General features: G+C 46.9%; 1 protein-coding gene across 7 annotated transcripts in view; it reads right to left on the bottom strand.

Annotated features, from left to right (window-relative positions):
• The window catches only part of Pacsin2 (protein kinase C and casein kinase substrate in neurons 2), a 93,472-nt gene that overhangs the window by 18,178 nt on the left and 54,378 nt on the right, over positions 1 to 20,916 (bottom strand). For all 7 annotated transcript variants that reach the window (XM_055626983.1, XM_055626982.1, XM_055626989.1 and 4 more), the window contains one exon: positions 12,425 to 12,557. In XM_055626983.1, the coding sequence (XP_055482958.1) occupies positions 12,425 to 12,484 (60 nt within the window). In that variant the 5' untranslated portion in view covers positions 12,485 to 12,557. The remainder of the gene's footprint in view (positions 1 to 12,424; positions 12,558 to 20,916) is intronic.

Raw genomic sequence — 20,916 nt, 5'->3', positions numbered from 1 at the left:
TGTTTTACTGTTCTCCTCAGCAAGGCTGGCAGTTCAGCAGTAGAACTGGGACCTGATTGCTCAGTTTTCCTTTTCTTTACCACAAAAAGAAAACAACAGCAGCAACAAACAGTCTCCACAACACACACTTGGTTCTCTTCAAATGGAACTTTATGGTCTCTTTGACATTTACAGAAGAAGAAGAAAATAATAATAATACAACTGAGTACCACTGGGCTGATGGCCAGATGAAAAGAGTCAACTTGACTGAGTCTCGGTGGCCACATGGAAACACAGACACACAGTGTTCATCTGTCACAGCAGTGCTCAACTGAAGACCTGCTCACCTCTTCAATGGTCAAAGCTGAGAGCCAAAATTTCAGGAAAGGCAAGAACAGCTGCTAACAAGCTACAAACCATGCAGCCCAATGGCACACACAGCAGCTGTGGCCACACTCAAACAAGAACTCCTGAAACCTGAAGAATTGCCTCCCAGTCCCCAGTGCAAGAAGGCTGCCTCAGCAAGCAGACATTTCAGGCTGTCAGTGGGCCTGGAGGTGGCAGAGAAATCCGAACTGGTCCTGGGATTGCTTCTGGGGACAGACAGCCATATAGACGGGCATAGAGCAGAGGGGAAAAGGAGACAGCAAGTAACATGTTCCACCTCAAATACATTACTCAAATATAGCCACGGACTCAGGGAGAGCCTGTGGCCCTAGTGAGAATGAGCCAGATGAGACACTGCCAAGCTCATGTTCCCACCTGAGTTGCCTTGGTCCTGAGGTACTGAGGAAACTCCTACCCTGGACCTCCCAGAGAGGACCTCAGTTTCACAAGGAACCTGAACAGACAGTACTTCCTGAGACCCCAGAGAGGCTCAGCTGTCACAAGGCTGACCCCCACATGAGAGGAGGAGTGGAAGCTCTCTTGAGGCAGTGGTCCTGGATCTGTGCCCCAGACTGCCCTGCTCGCCTCTGGTTAGGCAAATGGCCACTACTGTCTCTGCCACAGGCAGGCTCACTTCTTGTATGCTGGTTCTGAGTACACCAGGCAACAAAAGCATGACAACGCACAAGGCATCAATGGCTTACAGCATGTAGGCCATTCTTCTTTTTCTAGGCCTCCACAGGCCTACCACAGCAGGCTTTCAATGAAAAACATGAGCAGTAAAACCACAGAGAGGCCAAAGAGCATGTAGGCCAGTACACCTCTGCAAGTTAAGGTGGCACTCTTTAAATAGCATTCCACGGGTTAAAGCTAGGTGAATGCATACCTGCTACCCTCCAAAAACTAAGGACTTCTGCTCAGAAACAGACATCCTGAACAACTGCAGACTATAAACACTGTCTCCTAACTGTTAAGTCTAAAACCAACAGAGGGTGCTGGAGAGATAGTTCAGCTGTCAGGAGCTCTTTCTTCCATTCTCAGGCTCACAACTGACTGTAACTCCAGCTCCAGAAGAATCCCCTCTGGCTTCTATGGGCACCTTCACTAAAGCACACATAGATGGCTAGCTAGCTACCTAATACACACAAGCAAAATATCTTTTTTAAAAACTGCAAGGGACTTCAATTTAAAATCTTACAAGTCCTAACCACCATGATGAGAAAGATGGGGCTGCTGCAAGGATAGATGGGAAAAGAACCACAATGGAGCACTCAGGAAGCTCTTTACAACAGAGACTAGCAAACCCAGAGAAGGGGTGGGGGGTAGAGGAATCTCAAGTGCAGGGTAGAGTGGGGAAAAGGCTCTTACAGGATAAAGTAGAAGAAAACAGACTTCTGTCAACAACCAGGATATTGAAGCCATTAGGCAGCAGTTCGCCTGTAGCTTTGGTCTGCTCAGGAATTTGGTTTCAGGCTATACCTTCAGGCAGATAGACTATTCCGTGGGATAACATGAAAGGTGTGGCACAGCAATGACCTAGAAGGCAGATGTGAGGCTCAGAGGAAACTCACCACAAACTAGGAAACTGCCTGTATAATGACAAATCTTGTACATGAAGCAGGGATAAAAAGCTTCAGGAGCACGACAATAAAATCTGCATCATCGGAAGGAAGGAGGCAAATGGGCATGAACAGGAAGTAGAGAGGTGCAGAATGGGCTCTGCACTGCCCAGACCATAGTACCTTGCCTGAGAAATGGCTCAGCCAGTCTTCCCCATGGATTCCTCCCTGGCCACATATGCCCTGGCGAGACCACCTGCCAGCACTTGCATCACCTGGCCCCCTCGGCTGCTGGAACTGACTTATCCAGCCTGGATCGTCACAGATGATACAGCTGGGGGTCACATTTGCCCTTGCAAACACGGCGCCCATAGCAACAGTTTCTCTGAGTCACCTCGGACACATTGGTCCGTAGCTGAACTAGATGCTCTTAGCAATAAGTATTGAGCATTACATCACAATAATGATTATGTTTTGCGAGGCAGGGAGTAACTGTCCCACTGTGACACCCCATCTCATGCACTCTTAGCAGGTAGGAATATTAGTGTTTCCATCTTACTGGAGAAGTCACTCATGAGCACACAGATAGAAAGAGACAGAGCCCACATGCCGTGGCTCCCTTGGGTCAATCAAAGGGGTAAAGAGCTGCAGGGCAGGGCCAGGCCCCAATCCTGCTTCCACTGTATCCCAATGCAGCTTCATCCCAGAACCCCAAAGCTGTATGATACTAAGACAACTTGCCAAAGTTAATAACCTTGATTTTATCCTTATAATGAAGGCTCAAGAACCTTATCTGGCCCCTCTCATCCCTGGAAGAGAACGGCATCTGTGCCACATTACTCAACAGAAGGCTGGCAATGTCCCTTCAGGCAAGTCCATGCTCTAGAACTCAAATGTTTGTCTCAACACTAATAAAGGATGCTGGAATCCGGAAATGAGCTGTCTACCACTACCACTAGTCAGCCAGCTCCAAATAGTCAGCCAGGCATTCCCAATTCTCGGCATCTGATGCTCTACAACTCCTTCTTGCCATCCACAAATAGTTAATAAACATCTGCTATGTGCCAAGGACTATGTAAGGCAAAGTGGTGTCGTAGTGAATAAACCATCACCACTGTAGCCTGATGTGACTTTATGAGGACTTTCCATAGGTCTGGAAAGAAAAACAAGGTGGTCAGAGCTGGCCTGGAGACATGAGGTAACAGAGGGAAGAACCTCAGGGTTCTGGAAGGCTTGGTGCAGGAAGCCATGGCCCACACAGCGTAAGCGATGCATAGCACCATTCCTCTGACACCTATCCTGCAGCTCAAGCCACCCTTGTGTGAATATATGCTACACACAAACCATAACATCATTACTCTCTATTCTCCATGCCAGTAGACTGGGCACCCCATAATGTCTTCTCAGAGTCCAAATCTGGCTGGTAGCTAGATCTGGATTCTCATTCCACATGGAAAGAAAGAGATCTAAGGAGTTGCTAGGATACTTCCCATCGTGGATACGGAAACAGTCTGGAGTCCTTAATTCACAAAGTTCTCCACCCAGGGAGTTGTAAGAGCCCTTCCTGTTAACAGTCCAAGCAAACTAGCATGTTGGCAGATGGCAACTCCATTTCCTTAGTTAGGGTTACTATTGCTGGAATGAAACACTATGAACAAAACATCTTGGGAAGGAAAGGGTTTATTTCACCCAGTTCCATATAACAGCTCAGCATCAAAAACAGTAAGGGTAGGAATTCAAGCAGGAACCCAGTGGCAGAAGCTGATGTAGAGGTCATGGAAGAGTGCTGCTTACTGGCTTGTTCCTTATAGCTTGCTCAGCCTGCTTTCTTATAGAACCTAGGACCACCGGCCCAGGGATGACGGTACCACCCACAATGGGCTCAGCCCTCTTCCGTGGATCACCAATTAAGAAATGCCACCCCTTGACAAGACAGCAATGCTTATGGGTCAGTAAGGCACTTGGCTACTCACGCTACTTCAAAATTTAGTGTCCTGACTTCTGTTGTGGTGTGCCATGCTTCTTATTAGGAAGTGCAGTGTGCAAAGTAGGCTGGACACCAGGTCATGCCTGCATTTTCTCCTACACTTCCCCCTCTATATCATTTTGCTTTCCTGAGAGCGTAACATGCTGATCGAGTGGAATATACCAACTAATATATTACAACTAAAGAGATAATAACATAGGTAAATAGATTATGAGAATGGTATCATTCCAAGTGTTAGAATTTTCTTTTACAGGACCCATCAGGAAATAGCTTGGAGCCATTAGCAAACAGCTAAGGACAAGGTCCTCTGCCTTCCACCTACGGGAACAGGGAGGCTTAGATACCAATGCCCAATAATTTTCAGCACTGGCATTATTTAGTCAGTGTAGTAAGTAAACACATGAGCAGGATAGATGCTTGCTGCAGTCTCTTGCAGCTGCTCAGTTTCATCTGCTTCCTTGCTAGCCTCAGCTATCCAGGGTCTGGTGAGCAGGGAGTGGATACAGATCGGCTGCAGTCCATTTTCTGGAAAAACACAAGGGAAACCTTTACCAATGGTAAGCTGTGGGGCTGGTGATTGGCATTTACCTGTTATTACATCTTTCCAGGTCACCAGAGGTAACCTCGTAGGTCCTGGAAAAGGTGCCAATGTCTATGAGCTGCAGTATTTCCCTTGTCATCTGTTTTCAAACAATTTAAAGTAAATAACATAACGCCATATTAATAAGATGTTGAGGGTGAATCTTATTCAGACCCATACCCCCTCCCCCAACCTATCAATTTGTTCTTTGGGTTGTTTGTGTGCTCTCTCTACTACAATTTGACCTTGGGGTTATAAGAAATCCCAGTCACATGTTGAATTTTCCATTGGAGACCAAAGAGTTTAAACTCAGAGGAAAGATGAGGAAAGATGAGCAAGGCCATTACCTGCTTAACCTATAGGGCACTCCTGCCATCACAAAACGCTATGTGACCCTAAGAAGGTAAGAAGTGTCCACTGTGACATGAACATATTTATGCTGACCAAATGAGGCAATGTGTTTGACATCTATTTGCTGTAATGACCCTGGGGATGACCCCTGCTGGCTGCAAGGTCCTAAAGGGAGAAATAGGGTACAGGCATTACATCCTAGAACAATCTGTTTTGTTTGGAGATGAGTTAAAGCAGGAAAAAGGGCACTTAAGGACCATGCAGACGGATGAAAGTGACTATGCATACAGTTACTGCATCCTGCCAGAGGGATGCCACTAGAGGCCGTGATGCCTCATCAGCAAGAGCATTTCCTTTATTTAGCATCCTCAGAAGAGAATTCTAAGCTCTGGTATGTGATCCAAAGACAGGATGTTGTTGCTGCTGCAATACAGCTTGCAAAGCTAAAACATGGAAGTCAAGGAAAGACGTAATTTTAGTCTTAGGAAAGTAGCAGGTTATCTAGGAATAAGCTGAACACAGTAAACACTATGTCAGTATAGACGTTAATAGTCTGGAGGTTGTGTTTTATGGCTCTGAGTACAATTTTTAACTCGAAATGTTGTGTGGAACTCTCCCCAGAGTGGCCTTCCAAATTTTAAACTCTTGGGTAGTAGTATTGAGTATTACAAAAGCCATTCCTCATGGAAACTGGCAACAGCAAATATTATATCCAGTCCAAAAACAGGGTTTGAACAGGAGAAAAGCTCTTTACAGTGATCTGTTGTAAAACTTGAATGGGCTTCCATTGAGGATAATTATCCAGCCTTCCTGGAAAACCAAAAATATTAGCTTGAAACAAAGAATGATTACTGTTAATTAACAGCTCTTAAGTCATATAATAATCTCCATTTTTTTCTTTAGCTTTTTTCTGAATGACAAAAATAGGAGAGTTCCAGGGACTGAGGCTTAGCTGTCTCAGGTGTTTCTGTTCTTCTAATTCCTGAGCATGCTGCAGTTTCTCTTTACATGAAGGTCATTGTTCCACCCAAACTGGTTCATCTGTTTTGCACTGAATTTTTGTGGGCAAAGGAAGTGAAACAAAGGCCCACTTCAGGGCTAGCTGCAAGAACCTCTGCAAATATATGCCCAATTCCCTATTCTTTGAAATGGTAGGATCCAGTCATCCAGAGGGACATTCTGTTGTTTGTTTTTTTTTGGAGACATGGTTTCTCTGTGTAGCCCTGGCCATCCTGGACTCCCTTTGTAGACCAGGCTGGCCTCAAACTCAGAGATCCACTTGCTTCTGCCTCCCTGAGTGCTGGGATTAAAGGCATGCACCACCATGCCTAGCTCAGAGAGGCATTCTTCATCAGACCTACCCACCCTCTGAAGCTCTGCCTCATCATAAGCAAGTTGGTGCAAAGTATATTAGCTGCCTCAGCGAGCTGCATTTTCTGTTCCATGGGACTATGTACTCAAGCCAGAAATTTAGTAAAAGGCTCAGTAGGTCCCTGTCTTAAATCTTGAAATTTGCTGTGTCCCCTGAAGAGGGCATAGCTTTCCAAGTTCTTAGGGAACACAGATAGATTTGGTCAAAATACTGAGGAGGTCCAGGAGCCTGTTCAGCAGGTGATAAGAATGCTCCTTCCCCGGTAACATCTCCACATTCAATACTATACCCGATTTAGATTTCTATCAGCCGGAAGTCCACATTGATCATAATAATGTGCCTTCCAAATTAAAAAAAAAAAAAAATCCTGAGGGCTCATATACTCAGGCCAGCTGTTTATAATACTCTGGTGTGTTTACATTCATGTTTATGGATTCTAAGAACTGCATTACATGTGGAGACTGACACCTGTCATCTTAACAAGCAGTCTGCAACTGCTGGATGGTTTAAGGTCACGTGGATACAACACTAAAGGTATCTGCAGGGCAGGATTTAATTTTACTGGAAAAGCAGAGACTATGGGTTGCTCATTTGGCCAGCAGTCATCATGACCAGCACGAAGCCATGAAAAAGGATCTAAACATGGTGGCCGCTGAGGTCTTCACTTTCTATGGTATGGTGTTCAAGCGATGCATCTGAGGAAGGATATAAGGAAGAGAGTGCTGAGGGGCCTTCTTGCCAGATGTGCCCTATTCTATCAGCATCATCTTCATTTCCTCCCTGTTGTTTATTTATTTATTTATTTTCTTCACTGCCCTTATCCTTATCTGCTACTAGGAAAGTTTGAGGTGCTTTAATAACTATTCCCCTCCCCCCAGGTAAGCACCAACTGCAGACATAATAATATGATAGAAATATTCAGACAAGGAAGCCAAGTCCTAACTTCCTCTCTCCTTGAATTATTCAAAGCTCTCTGCCACAGTGCTAAATTTAAAAACAACAACAACCCTCTACAGAAAACCAAGGATTTATCTGTAGGAACTCAGATCAAAACTTCTGTAACTTAAGCATTTGTACTTTAATTCCTTTCTTTTTAGCTGGCACTTCATCACCTGGATTCGAGTCGCTCTTTGACCTAATGATGGCAAATTACCCATTCTGCATCCAATTGTTTTTTTGTTTGTTTGTTTGTTTGTTTGTTTGTTTTTTAACCAGGGGGTCCCTTTACCCTATGTACTCATGTCTCCCATATTTGAGTACCAAATTGTTTCTGTTACTGGGGTGTCCCCCAAAAAGACAGCAATGGCTGTGAGTCAGTAAAATGTTCAGAGATAAACCACTTGGAAAACAGTTTCAGGGAACAGCGAGTGCTTTATTACATGTGAGCCACTTAGGCAACAAAAGCCTATCAACTGTGATTGGTTAGCACATTACCTCAGATTGGATAGAGAGCACCAGTCTATTGGGAAGAACCACACTGGAGAAGCGAAGAGTGAGGACTTGTCCGCAGGCCAGCTACTAGACCCATACTACTTCCAAATTCAGTGTTCTGCCTTTCTGGGGCTCAGCATTCCATGCTTCTTATTTACAAGCGCAGTGTGCCAAGGAGGCGGGCCACTAGGACATGCCTGCATTTTCTCCTACAAGAAAATGCCTTACAAGTCTGCCTACAGCTCGATCTTATGGAGGCAGTTTCTTAATTGAGGTTCCCTTATCTCAAATGATTTTAGCTTGTGTCTAGTTGACATGAAAGTAGCCACACATCCATAAAGAGGAGCAAGCCATTCCACAACTTCCACACTGCTAGAAGAGAAGTGAGGGCACAAGCCAGTAGGAAGGTTTGACTGATCCCTTACTGCAGCCTACAGAATCTTTGGTGACATCCAGGGCCTGACTATTTTACCCCAAACCCACAGTATCTCACCGAGGCTAGGAGGAGTGTAAGACAAGATTACAATCTACACCATCACTCCCTCAGGTACATCATCATATGCACACCTTCAGGGGACCTCTGGTAAAGCACAGGGCCTCCATCTCATCAACTCCCTATGACCTACCAAACCCCTATTCTGACCCTTCAACAAGGATGAGTTCTCTGTTTGCTCTGTTCCTATCATTTTCTACTCATCTTTGAGTATTAATTCTGTGGCACTTGTGCTTGAAGAAACCAAAACATAATGGGAAACAAATCGCTGGAAAACTGTGTCCACATTTAGCTTACCCTGAATTTTCTTGTATTCCAATGCGTTTCCACCTTGGAGCAGAGGATCTAGGGGTACTTTGGCAGGTGTTCCCCTGAACCACTGGCCTGCATCACACCTTACTAGGCTTCCCATCTACATGGAATAATGCTCCCCCCTTATCTGCAGAGCCCTAGGAGGCCAAGGCTGAAGCTCATGCCTGGGTCAGCTGGTACTTTGACTGCTTTACCACAGGCAGCTTCTGTCCCAGCATGACTCCTAGCAAAGCCCCACCCCACACTGGCTGCTGCCATCCTGTTTCTGCAACTGGTCTTCAGAGGAAGGGAAAGAAAATGGAGCTTTACTCAGCAAAGGAAAGGACACAGAATTCACTGCCCAGTAAAGGCATCCCTTGCTCTTTGATAGTTTAAAAGTACAAACACCAGAGAACTTTAATCAGATGTTCAAACTGACAAACTTAAAAAATGGATAAAGCGGAACTTAAAAAAAATACTTTTATTTTATGTGCATTAGTGTTTTGTCTGCATGTATGTCTGTGTAAGGGTGTCAGATTCTCTGCAACTGGAGTTACAGACAGTTGTGAGCCACCTTGCGGATGCTTGGAATTGAACCCAGATCCTCCAAAACAGCAGCCATTGTTCTTAACCGCTGAGCCATCTCCCTAGCCCCATAAGGTAATTATTTTATTTATTATTTTATGTATATTGGTGTTCTGGCTTCATGTATATCTGTGTGAGGGTATCAGATTCCCCAGAATTGGAATTGCAGACAAACTGTGAACTGGCACTTGCTTGCTAGGAACTGAATCTGAGTCCTTTGGAAGAGCAGGCAGGGCTGTTAACCACTGAGCTTCAGCCTCAATGAACCTACTCTTAACCAAGCTTCTCCATAAGCTTCTAGCAGAGTTTGCTGCACCCCATGTCCTCAGTGCATGTGATGTGCAGTATACAATGGAGGAAGGTAGGACTCTCAGTGCCCCACAGGCATCTGTGCCCATAACATGGGCCAGATCTGCATGCCACTGCCCCCCAAGGTCCCTCCTCGAACTCTAGGCTCCCACACAGCGGTGTGAGGCCTTCATCTTCAGCATACAGCCTAGAAAATGGCCAGAACCTGAGCCACAGCTGCTGCTACCAGTTGGGATGGTGGGACCCTCTTCCTGATGTTACGTACTCACTGAAGACCAGCAGCTCTTAGGAGAAACCCAGAAGCACTCTAGTGAAGGAGGGACAGACCCACAGAGCCATGTGACCCTAGGGCTCCCAGTCAAGAGCTAGGTGGAAACAGGTCAGCCTGATGAAGCGCCCAGTGACCTGGAAGGAAATGGACAGACTGGAAAGTGGCTTGAGGTTGGGTAGGAGTCCCTCCAGGGACTCAATCTCCCAGTCCCTTTACCCTAATCCTGGTGGCAATCCACTCTGGCCCTGGTATCCATGTCCACGCCTCATGTATAGTTCTCACTACCTGCTCCCTCAGGCTGTGTCTGGCCACCCAGCTCCCTTCTTGCCCTGCCATCCCAAACCAACACTTGTCCTCAAAGTCTCATGGAGCCAGGCTGCTATAACGAGTCAATACCAGAGGCCACTCTTGTTCTCAATTTCTGCAGTTCCATGTGAAATGTGTTTCTCCAACAGCTTAGTCAAGTGACTGAAATCCAAAGATAAAGCAAGACTTTTCAGAGGATGAGCTTCTTGACAAAGCAACTGAAAGCCAGACCCCTAAAAAACTGACTGACTGGCATTCTGACAGTGAAGAGACTTGTCAGCAACAAGATGGAGCCTTCTTCATCTGCCTTCTCCATCACTATGTGCAACGTTCCTGAGCGCAGCTGAGGACTAGATAATGCAGAGACACTAAGGAAGCCCTAGCCCTAGCCCTGAAGAGCTCTGCGACCCTAGGGATCCAGGTATATCAGGCACAACAGACAGCACTAACAGTGAGGAAACACCTCAGAGAGGTGGAGGAACAAGGCTCCTCTGGATGGAGTTCCAGAAGGCCACAAATATGGCAGGCACACAGACCCTGTATCCCAGTGGCCACATCCCAGTCCTGCCATATCCTACTCTGAAAATTGACAATTCTAACCCACTTGGAGCTTGTTTTCCCATCCATTTAAGCTTATAAGCAGAGATTCACCAGGGAGGCAGCTTTGAGGACTACTGAAAGTAGGGTTTGGGCAGTCACTTATAGTTTCTAAATGTTCTTTAGGAGTCTGACACGGCTGCAGAAAAGTACAGAGATCATAAGCACACTTTGCGCACATGCCTGATGGGCTGATGGGAGTACACACACCTGGTGCAGACACACGGAGACATAGACACAGCTTCCCGGCTGCTTTTGTGACCATAGCTTCTCTGGGGTTCGGCAAGAGGGCCAGCCCACCCACACACCTGTCCCTGTCCTTGTGCTCCACATATCTTAGCCACAATTCTAAGGCAGCTTCCTGCACACCCCATTGGTGAGCAGCAAGTAACCTGTCCTTGTCCCTGTGTGACCCTTGCTGCCTTAACTGTTTCGAAGGCAGGGGTGTCTCTTGTCATCCAGACTCCAGTTAGAGCCTCCAGCCTCATAAGAACACTGCTGCCAGCCAGTCTGGGAAGAACATACTAGCTCTTTCATGTCCACAGTCTCTGCACCTGTAGGAGATGCTCCTTAAACTCCCAGACTTGTTCTCTACATGCCCTGCCATATCCTCACAGGAGTGCACACACAGTATCTGCTTGGCAATACATACCCCATTCTATTTTGTTCTAGGGCCAGAATCTTGCTGTGTTGTCTAGCCTGGTCTCCCAGTCCTGGGCTAATGGAACCTCTGGCCTCAGCCTTCCCAGTGCTAGGGACTATAGGCATATAACTGCTGCATCTGGCTATGCAGGTACTTCTAACAGAATAAGGTAGTCAGCCATATTCATTCACAGCCTTCTTGGAGCACAGGAGAGAAAAGTGCTCGTGAAGGTTGAGCCCTCTGCTATCTTTCAAGGCTAGGGCATTAGTGACCACTTGTTTCCATTAGCCTACAACAGCAGGTGACAGTTTTTCAGACATGCTAGCCCCAGCAAAAAACAGGACTGCACATTCACCTTTTCCTTTCTGGGAGCTCCTGTGTCAGGAAGGTTCTCATACAGGGCTGAAGAGCATATCTCATTTCATCTGGCAGCCTCTTTTGGGGCCAACCTATATTAGCCCCTTTTACAGATAGAGTCTGAGGCTCAGGTAAACTGGGCAATGTGCCCAAGGTCACACAAGCTAGTGACAGCACAGTTGGGGTCAATGCCACTAGCTGCAAGCCCAGTTCTCCTCACTCTGTCCTATGTAGCCCAGAATGAAAATCTAGGGGTTTTTCCACAGGGATAAAATATGGTCTCGAGATTACTTTCCTAGCTGGAGTCTAAACTCAGTGGCAGGAGCCCTGCCCAGCATGCATGAGGAGTAGAGTGCCACCCCCAGCGCTACCGTCACCAATAACAGAAAGAATGCAGTTGGCTTTTCTTCAGTGGACAGGAAAAGAAGTGGGTTGAGGAAGAATAACTTCCAAAAACAAAACCAGTCACATGATAATTTCATCAGGAAGGGTGTTCCCATGACACAAGCTGCAAGCAGATTGTCTATCAAAATCCAGGCCCTTCGTTCAGCCCTCTGGCCGCTGGCCTGCATTATGAAAATAATGTCCTAGCATGGTCACCCATGTGTAAAAGCTGCCTGTAAGACTGAGCCGATCACTACTGTGTGTTGTTGCCCATCACACAGGGCTAGACACCCAAAAACATTGGAGCATAAACTATCAAGACCTTCCACAAATGCCCTTCGGCTTGTGGAAGATCAGACTTTCCAGGCAAGTAAGCTCCCTCCTCCACTGAGGGCTAGCGCGTTCCTGCACTCCATAAAAACCAATGCCCTATCTCCAGCTGATCTTAAGTTATTTCCTCTCCTCCTGACTCTACCAAAATCACAACGGTATGCTGGATACCAGCAACCTCGGATCTGCATTCATCAGAAGGGGAGCATTACCTCCCAGAAGCTGTCGCTGGATACTTCGACTCCCACAGAATCGTCGTAGGTGACAGACATTTCTGCAAAGAATAAGGGGGTGGCAGCAGACACTCCAGTTCAGGGATCAGATGCTCAAAACCTGCAGACAGACCTGTGAAAGAAAAATATAGACGGTTGTAGTTTTCACATTCCAGAACAAAAGGCAAAGCATCTCTATTGAATACATGGCACCAAACTCGGCAGGCATGTTGGTCTCTTCTACCCTGCAGCAGGCCAGCCTCTCTTTCCTGCCCTGCCACTCAGTGTCAGTCCGCTCCTGAGGTTCACAAGTACCTCCTAGAGTTGACTCCAGTGTCACCAGTGTACAGGACAGCACAGCAGCTCCTCTGAGAGCCATAGTCAAATGAGGACAAGGCTGCGTTACTCACACTGCATGAAGTTAGAGGGATGGCTATTCTTGGTTGTCAACTTGACTACACCTGGAATTAACTAAAATCCAAGGGGCTGGGTGTACCTGTGAGGTAGGTGGCACCCCAAAAAAGCTACACTCAACCTCATAGATAGTCAAACACCACCAAAGAAGGAACTGACTGTCACATAGGTGTCAGTCATTAAGTAACGGCCAAATTATGCTTCCAAAGAAGGCTCTTTTTCTGGTGGCAGACATATTTGTGTCAAATACAGCAACCCTGCTCTAGCCAGGTATGTCTTTTGTTCTGCCAGGGAGTACGTGGTAAGAACATGGAGCAGCCATGTTGGACTCACTTCTTAGTACCAGCAGATAGTCTACGCTGAATTTTAGGTGGGTTTCTTGTTCCTCAAAACCCCTATATACATATGCTACTATCTTCACTTTACAAGCAGGCAACTGAATATCCAGGATTCAAACCACTAGTCTAGTATCTGCTGTGGCTGGGTATCATGCAACATCCCCCAAAGGCTCTAAAGCCGAAGGTTTGCTACGCAGTTGGTAGTTCCAATCAGAGAACTCTGATGACATCAGATTAATCCCCCAAAACTATTTTACTATATAAGATTGAGAACATAATGGCACCACGGAGGCAGGACCTACTTGGAGGAAGGAGGTCACTGGAAACATGCCCCACCCTTTTCTCTCTCTGCTTCTGGGACCCTATGGAGATGAGCGGCTTTGTTCCACCACACCCTTCTGCTGTGATGCTCTGTGAAACAATGGGGCCACGGCCATGAACAGAAACTATGAGCCAAAACAAACATTCACTCCCATCACATTGTTTTCTCAGACATCTGTCACTGTGGCAGAAGGGGAAAGGGGAGAAAAGAAAAACAAAACCTTAACACAGTCTTGCATCTGCATAAGTTCACTCCGCAATGCCTGCTGCATGTCCACCTGTCCTCCTCAGACTCATTTGCTTCAGGTCTAGAGATCACTCCTTCAGAAGCAGTGGCTATGGCTTCCCTATTGACAGTGATCGCCAAAGAGTGTGCCCTCATGATTCACAGCCACCCTCTGCAGGGCAGGGCAAAACAGACCACCTCCTGCAGCATTCAGAGGCTCACGTGGGCTTTAAGGTGTGGCTGAGTGGTAGAGTGGAGGCCTAGGCTCAGGGGAACACTGGGGATAACAGTTACTAAAGAACTCTGAAAAAGCACTAAACAACAAGCCAGCTATCACTGCTCTCTGTAAAGATGGGCTGAGCCTGGCACATGGTTTGTGCAGTTCACTGTCACTCAGACAGTGACTGGTGACTTCTTCCTAAAGAAATTGAGTTCTAATGCTTAAGCAGAATGTTCAAAGTTCTGAGGACTCGCCAGTGCTGCTGGTGAGGGAGGTCACTCCAATAATTCACCATTAAAGATGAAGCTAGCTAAATGATGAAAACACAGGGATCTCCCATTACGTCAGCCAGGAGGACAAAGACACACACTACACATTAAGAGTCTCAATACAAGTTTACGCAGGTGAGTGAGTGACTTGGTGAGTGCGCAAGGAATCACAGGTAAGGCCTCCTCCCTTCTGGGCCTCTTAGAGGGATGCTGAGCTTCTGCAGCTACTCAGTGACCTACCTGTCATAGGTAGGGCAGTGGACAGTGCCTCAGTTCTGCTCCTCCCAGAAGCCTTAACATCCCAGTTACAAAAGGGGCAAGGACAGCACAGGCCAAAAAGGAGGTATTAGTTACTTTTCTTGTTGCTGTCATGTGATACCTGACAAAACCAGCTTGAGGTGAAGGGCTCGTCTGGGCTCAGGTTTGATGATATAATCCATCAGGGTGAGTCAGTTGGTCACACTGCAGACACAGCCAGAAAACACAGGGCATCGAATGCTGGTGTTAAGCTAAGTTTCTCCTTTTTACTCATCTCCTTTTTACCCCTCCCCACCCACTGGATGGTGCTACCCACATTTAGGATGGGTCTTCCCTTCTCAGCTAAACCTGGGTACGCCCTCACAGACACAGCTAGATCTATGTCACCTAGGTGATTCTAAATCCAGTCAAGCTGACAAATGACAATGCAACAAACATGAAACCTTAGAGCAAGAAAATCCTAATTTACAAAGCCAGGCTGGTGGCCAATGCTGGTAACCCCAGCACTTGGAGAGGCTAAAGGACTGCTAGGTTTAAGGCAGCCTGTGTGGCAGAACATGCTCCAGGCCACCTGAGCCACAGTGTGAGACCCTGTCCAAGGCCATCACAGTAAGCCCCCAACAATGCTCACTAAACAATCCCGTTTTAAAAGGCACTCCTTAGGAATCCAGGAACAAGAACGGGGAAGCTTAGAGGTTAACAGAGGAGGTGACAGCTGTCTGTAGCCCCAGATGGAGGTTGGTACAACCTCTTCCTACCATTTCTCGGCTGATAACAGGTATCAGGTAAACAAGGGATGTGTTACATAAAACCTCTAGCTTCCCTTTAATCCCCTTAGTCCATTCCAAAAGGAAAAACCAAGAAGCCCTTCTTGAGGCATATAGGCTACTGCAGAAAGCAAGATGGTCCAAGTATTGTGCTTGCCTGTCTCCCTTGAACAGGAGGCCCCCCTCTCTAATCCTTGCCAACCACTAGCCACAGAGAACAGCAGAGGTGCTCACACCCCATCTTCCAGGCTATTCTGAAGCCCTATGGAGCCCCACAGGCTTCCCCCAACCCCTTTCTTTTTTTGGTTTTCCAAGACAAGGTTTCTCTGCGTAACAGAGCCTTGGCTGTCCTGGACTTTGTAGACCAGGCTGGCCTCAAACTCATACATATCTGCCTGTCTCTGCCTCCCCAGTGCTGGGATTAAAGCCATGTGCCACAACACTTGGCTCACAGGCTTCTTTCTTACTTATCACTTGCACAGAAAATCCTTCAGTCACTAGAAAATAACTTCTAAGCCACTGTGCAAGCCAGATGGTGAGGGGACCAGCCAGCACTCCTTAAACAAGGGACACATTTACCCACTCACTCCACAAACACTACCATGTATCTACAACTGGCATAAATTAGCGACAGAACAGGGGCAGTAAGTAAGACAAACTCAGCCCCTGCTTTCCTGGGGCTGATACTCCCCTAAGGGTACCCTGACATGCAGTTAAATGACATGGCCACATAGTGTGTTAAATTCTACAACAGAGGAAATGTGGATGCTAGAGAAAGGAGTCTGTCCGAGGGGCAGGGACTTGTTGAGATCAAGTATGGCCTCTGAGGACTTAGAAAGATAGGAAGTAGAGACAGGTGATTCCTAGTAGAGGACCAGGAGACTGACAGCTTACCCTGTACCTGGCACAAGAAGGTCAGCACGAAAAAGCTCGAGACAGGACTGATGAGGTATCATTGACAGGAGGTCGAGCAACTCAAGAGTTTACCTCTGTACTCTGCTTTTCAAAACTAAAGCCTCACAGGTAAGACATATATTAAAAACCGAGCATGGGGCAGTTAAGAACATGTATGCTCTTGCAGGTGATGCCAGTTTGGTTCCCAGAATCCATGTCAGGCAGCTCGCACCTACTGAACTCCAGGCTCCAGGAGTATCCAATGCATTTGTCCTCCCACCCCACATACATACATTCACATAATTAAAAATAAATCGTAAAAGGCAAAAACCAAGCTTATGTGTGTTCTATATCCTTTCGTAGCTCTGCACACTGTCACACCTCAATGTGAGGTGTTTCCACCTATCCTGAGATCTGCTGTAGCTCCAAGTTTACCTTACACATAAGCTCAGCCAGGGCAGCCAAGAGCAGGAGTTCACTATGGGACTGTCTGTAGCAGCAGAACACAAAACTGAAAAGTGAAAGCTACTTCAGTACCCATCAAATGTTGATACTGGAGCTGGGAGAAGTGACACAAGCCTGTGATTGTGGTCCTAGGGAGGCAGAGGAAGTAGGACTGACAAGGCCAGCTTTTCCTACCAGCCAGTTCCTGTCTGAAAAAGGAAAGAAAAGATGAGAAGAGATTAAAAAGAAGCAGAGGAAATACACTTCAAGCCTGGGACAGCAAGCAGCCAGCACAAGGCTGCCGACATGAGATTAAAAAGAAGCAGAGGAAATACACTTCAAGCCTGGGACAGCAAGCAGCCAGCACAAGGCTGCCGACATGGGGACACGGCAGCTCTGGCAGCAGATCTGACCTCTCCAAGCTCACTGATGAGAAATCCTCACGTGCCCCTGGTGGTGAAGGGAGTGTCTACCTACTGTTATCAGCCTCCTAAGCTCTATGAATGTCAGCTAACAGCACAGAATGCTTTTGAAATACAAATAGGGCAAACAAACAAACAAAAAACCCATTTGTTTCATAAATGATGTCATGTTGGGATGAAGGGTGGTCCCACAGGACCACATTCCAGGACACCCTCACAGCTTCAGGAAAAACTTTCCTATGCACTGCTAGGCTGGCTCCCTTCCCTCTGCAAATCCAGAGAGATGACCAGTTCCTCTCCCCATTTCCTTGTGGTACCGCTGCCACTGTCGCTTCTGCCCTGCATTGTTGTTGTCAGCTGTCTCCTGTGGCCCTCCCAGCACCACAGTTCCACTTCAGTCTATATCAACACTGTCACTCTATCAAAGTCTAAGTCAGCCTAGTAACCACCCACATAACCACGCACATTCCCCTCCAGTGGCCTCCACAGCTAGAGCTCCACTCACTTCCCATCAAACTGTCTGGTCCTCAAGTCTCACCCTTCCACCCCCACCCAATTCCAACCATTGCCACTGGCACTGCCAGGTGAAGCCAGTTCAGTCATCTGCCTGGAGCATCCTTCCTCCTGCACTACTGACCTGTGTAAGGCAGACAGCACCCTAGCACCTCCAACTCCTTAGCACTTTTGATGCTGATTTCAATAACAGAGTACAACTGGCTTTTTGCATTTTGGGTTTTGTTTGTTTTGAGGCGGGGTCTCTCTGTTTAGCTCTAGCTGCCCTGAAACTCACTGTGTAACTTAGGCTAGCCTCAATCTCACAGAGATTCATATGCCTCTGCCTCCTGCGTGTTGAGATTAAGGGCCTGTGCCACCACACCACAAATGGAAACTCTGAGAGGGCATGTGTCTGTGTCACTGCCCTGACTCTAGAATCCGCATTTCCTTGGGTTAAAACTTGTCAGAGGTTCTAGGGTGAGCTGAGCTCAAGAGTCTGAGTGATTTTGACCCAAGGAGATAAGATCCAGAGAAGGAAACTAACGGGAGCCTTTATCTTCTTCAAAGTTTTAACTCTAGTGGCTACAGTTAAAATACCCCTTCTGTTTTACTATGTGTTCTTTTCTTCAAACCCTTCTGAAGGTTGCTGGGCTCTCTTTTTAGAGTCTAGCACTACTGTTCTCCTTACAAGTGGGCTTATCAGCTCAATGAACAGGCAGCTCAAGCCCTGCTCCCTTACAGCCACGCTGGAAGCCCTATAGTCCCACTGATGCCCTCTGCTGCCAGCTTCCGTGTGTGTCCTGTCAGTCCTTTAGAAGAAGATCAAGTGTCCTCTAACTCTTTAGCACTCAAGCCAGCTTGCACACGCTGGCTGCTCAGGCCTGAGCTAACACATGGCCTCGCACCATTGGATAAGCAGAAACACGTGTTTCAACTTAGCTATCTGCCACAACCTATTTTGTTTCCAATGACTTCATCTGGAAAAGGGAACATTCCTTAAAGGAAGTGATGGAGATCAACAAATAAAGTGACTTTTCTCTCTGGAACGCTCTGTAGAGCTCTCAACATCGGCTGTGTCCATCACAAGATGCTGGATTCTGAAGACTGCTTTTCAAGGATTGCTGCCTAAGGCCCAGTGCTCAGTCTTCCATCTGGCCAGACACTTTCAGTCTAAACAGTGGGAGCATAGTTTTAATTCTCTGCTTCCCAGAAGCTCTTCCTGAAGACAGGAACTTGTAGTGGCCCTGAAAACCAAGTTGGCTAGAAGAAGATTTTCAAACCACCATATGACACAGGCTAGCCCATCAAACTGCAGAGTGGGCTGGTAAGAGGTGGGCAACTTTAGGAGTTCCGTGAGCGCACAGAACCATTTTCCTAAACACTCTTAAAAATCCCAAGTATCTGGCATGGTGGTGCATGCTGTAACCAGCACTCAAGGAAGCATAGGCAGGTGGATCTCTCTGAGTTTGAAGACAGCCTGGTCTACAAAGTGAAACCCTGTCTCAAAAAAACAAAACAAAACAAAAACAATTAATCATTGCTCGGGAGGCAGAGGCAGATGGATCTCTAAGTTCAAGGCCAGTCTGGTCTACAGAGTGATGTAATGGAAGTTTTGGTTTCTTTAAAAACTCAGTTATTTTATGTAAATATGTTTCTGTTTAATCCCAAGGGTGGGATTTTAGTTTGGGCTTTAGTTTGTCCATAGCTGATAATTGCCTCCGGCAGGGCATGATCTTTGCCAGCTGATAACAGCCTGCCTTGTGCAGCACAGAAAGGGGCATGGACTCTGAGGGATATACATATGAGAGCCAAGAAAGAGAAAGTGTGGCAGCTTGGAGAGACCAGAGACAGCCAGTGTGGTGGTGAGGCTTGGAGGAGACTGCCTGCTGCGTTTGCCGTTGGCAGAGAATTGGCATAACCCCAAAAGAACCCAATGACCCCAAACAGCAGGGAGAAGTAAAGGAGTCCGAGGCCCCTCTCCCCACTAACCTTCTCTCTCCTACCTAAGGGTGGGGGTTGGAAGGGAGAGACTTTAAGGAACCCCAAATCAAATAGTTTAAAAATGAGTGCAACACACCGAATTCCAGGACAACCAGAGCCACACAAAGAAACCCTCTCTTGAAACAAACAAAACCAAAAACATCACCAACCCCCAAACAAAGCTGGGAGCTGGTGGCACACACCTTTAATCCTAGCACCCAGAAGCTAATCTATGTGAGTTGGAGGCCAGCCTGGTTTAGAGTTCCAAGGCTACACAGAGAAACCCCGCCTCAAAAACAAAAACAAACAAAACAAAAAACAATTAAGAAGCAAAGGGGAGGTGGAGCTGGTCTTACTTGGTTTCCCTCAACATTCAGGGGCCTTCTTCCCACAGGGGAGTAAGAAGATGAGGGAGAGACCATCAAGAAGGTTGAGGAAAACCATCCTTTCCTAAACTGACTAATGCAATGAAAGTGTCCCCTGCCACACATGCAATTCCTACTCAGGAACCACCAAATGTCTCTCTTGAAGGTTCCCTGCTCTTCCACACCGCCATGGTGCTAGGCCCATGACAGCTCTAATTCCAAATGACACTCCTTGGTCAGCATGGAACAGTCACACCAACATGGGGCCCTCCATGCTCAGTACTTGGCCCTTTCAGCCCATCTGCAGCTGAATCACAACCACCTAGCCGACTTTAGTTGCTTTCCTCGACTGTACAAACCAGCACCTCTCCCTGTGATATTCCAAAACACCATCATGCTGTGGTCCTAGGCTTGACTCCACCTCGCAGCCCAGTCAGCACTAAAGTTGGGATGGTCCCGGCTTGTCCGGCTTCCCATTTGTGTCCTGTTACTTCACCAGGTGCTCAGGCTTCAGCACTCCAGATTGTTGGCAAATCTGTCAGGCCCAGTTTAAAGGGCAAGCCTCCAAGTCACATCCTCCTCTTGCATTTAAAGGCAGGTTACACTGGCGGGAGAAAGGATCAGAATGCACCCCGAGAGATTCCCTAAATGCTGCCGTCTCTCTCTTGCAGCCCTTGGAGCAGTTCACTACCTGTTTACAGCCCTGTGGTTCACTGTCTGTGCTATGTACTAAGGCTGAGAATATCGGAGCAAGTGCAAGTGACAACCTGTGACATCACAGATAAGTAAGCAGGGACAGAAAAGGAAATAGAGTAAGGCAGTATGAAAGCAAGAGCAGACAGAGAGGCCTTAGAGTTTCCCTATTGTAGGAGCTGGAAGGATGATGGCTCAGCTGTTAGGAGCATTGGCTAATCTTGCAGGGATCCAGGTTCAGTTCCCAGCATCATATGCTGACTCACAACTATATCTAACCCCAATTCCAGGGAATTTAATGGCCTTTTCTGGCCTCCATGGCACCTGCACACATGACCACATACATACATACATACATACATACATACATACATACATACATACAT

This window comes from Psammomys obesus, unplaced genomic scaffold (genome assembly GCF_907164565.1).
Source record: "Psammomys obesus unplaced genomic scaffold, mPsaObe1.curated_primary_1811, whole genome shotgun sequence".
Lineage (NCBI taxonomy): Eukaryota > Metazoa > Chordata > Mammalia > Rodentia > Muridae > Psammomys > Psammomys obesus.
The sequence above is the reverse complement of the archived record's forward strand: the minus strand, read 5'-3'. Positions and strand labels throughout refer to the sequence as shown.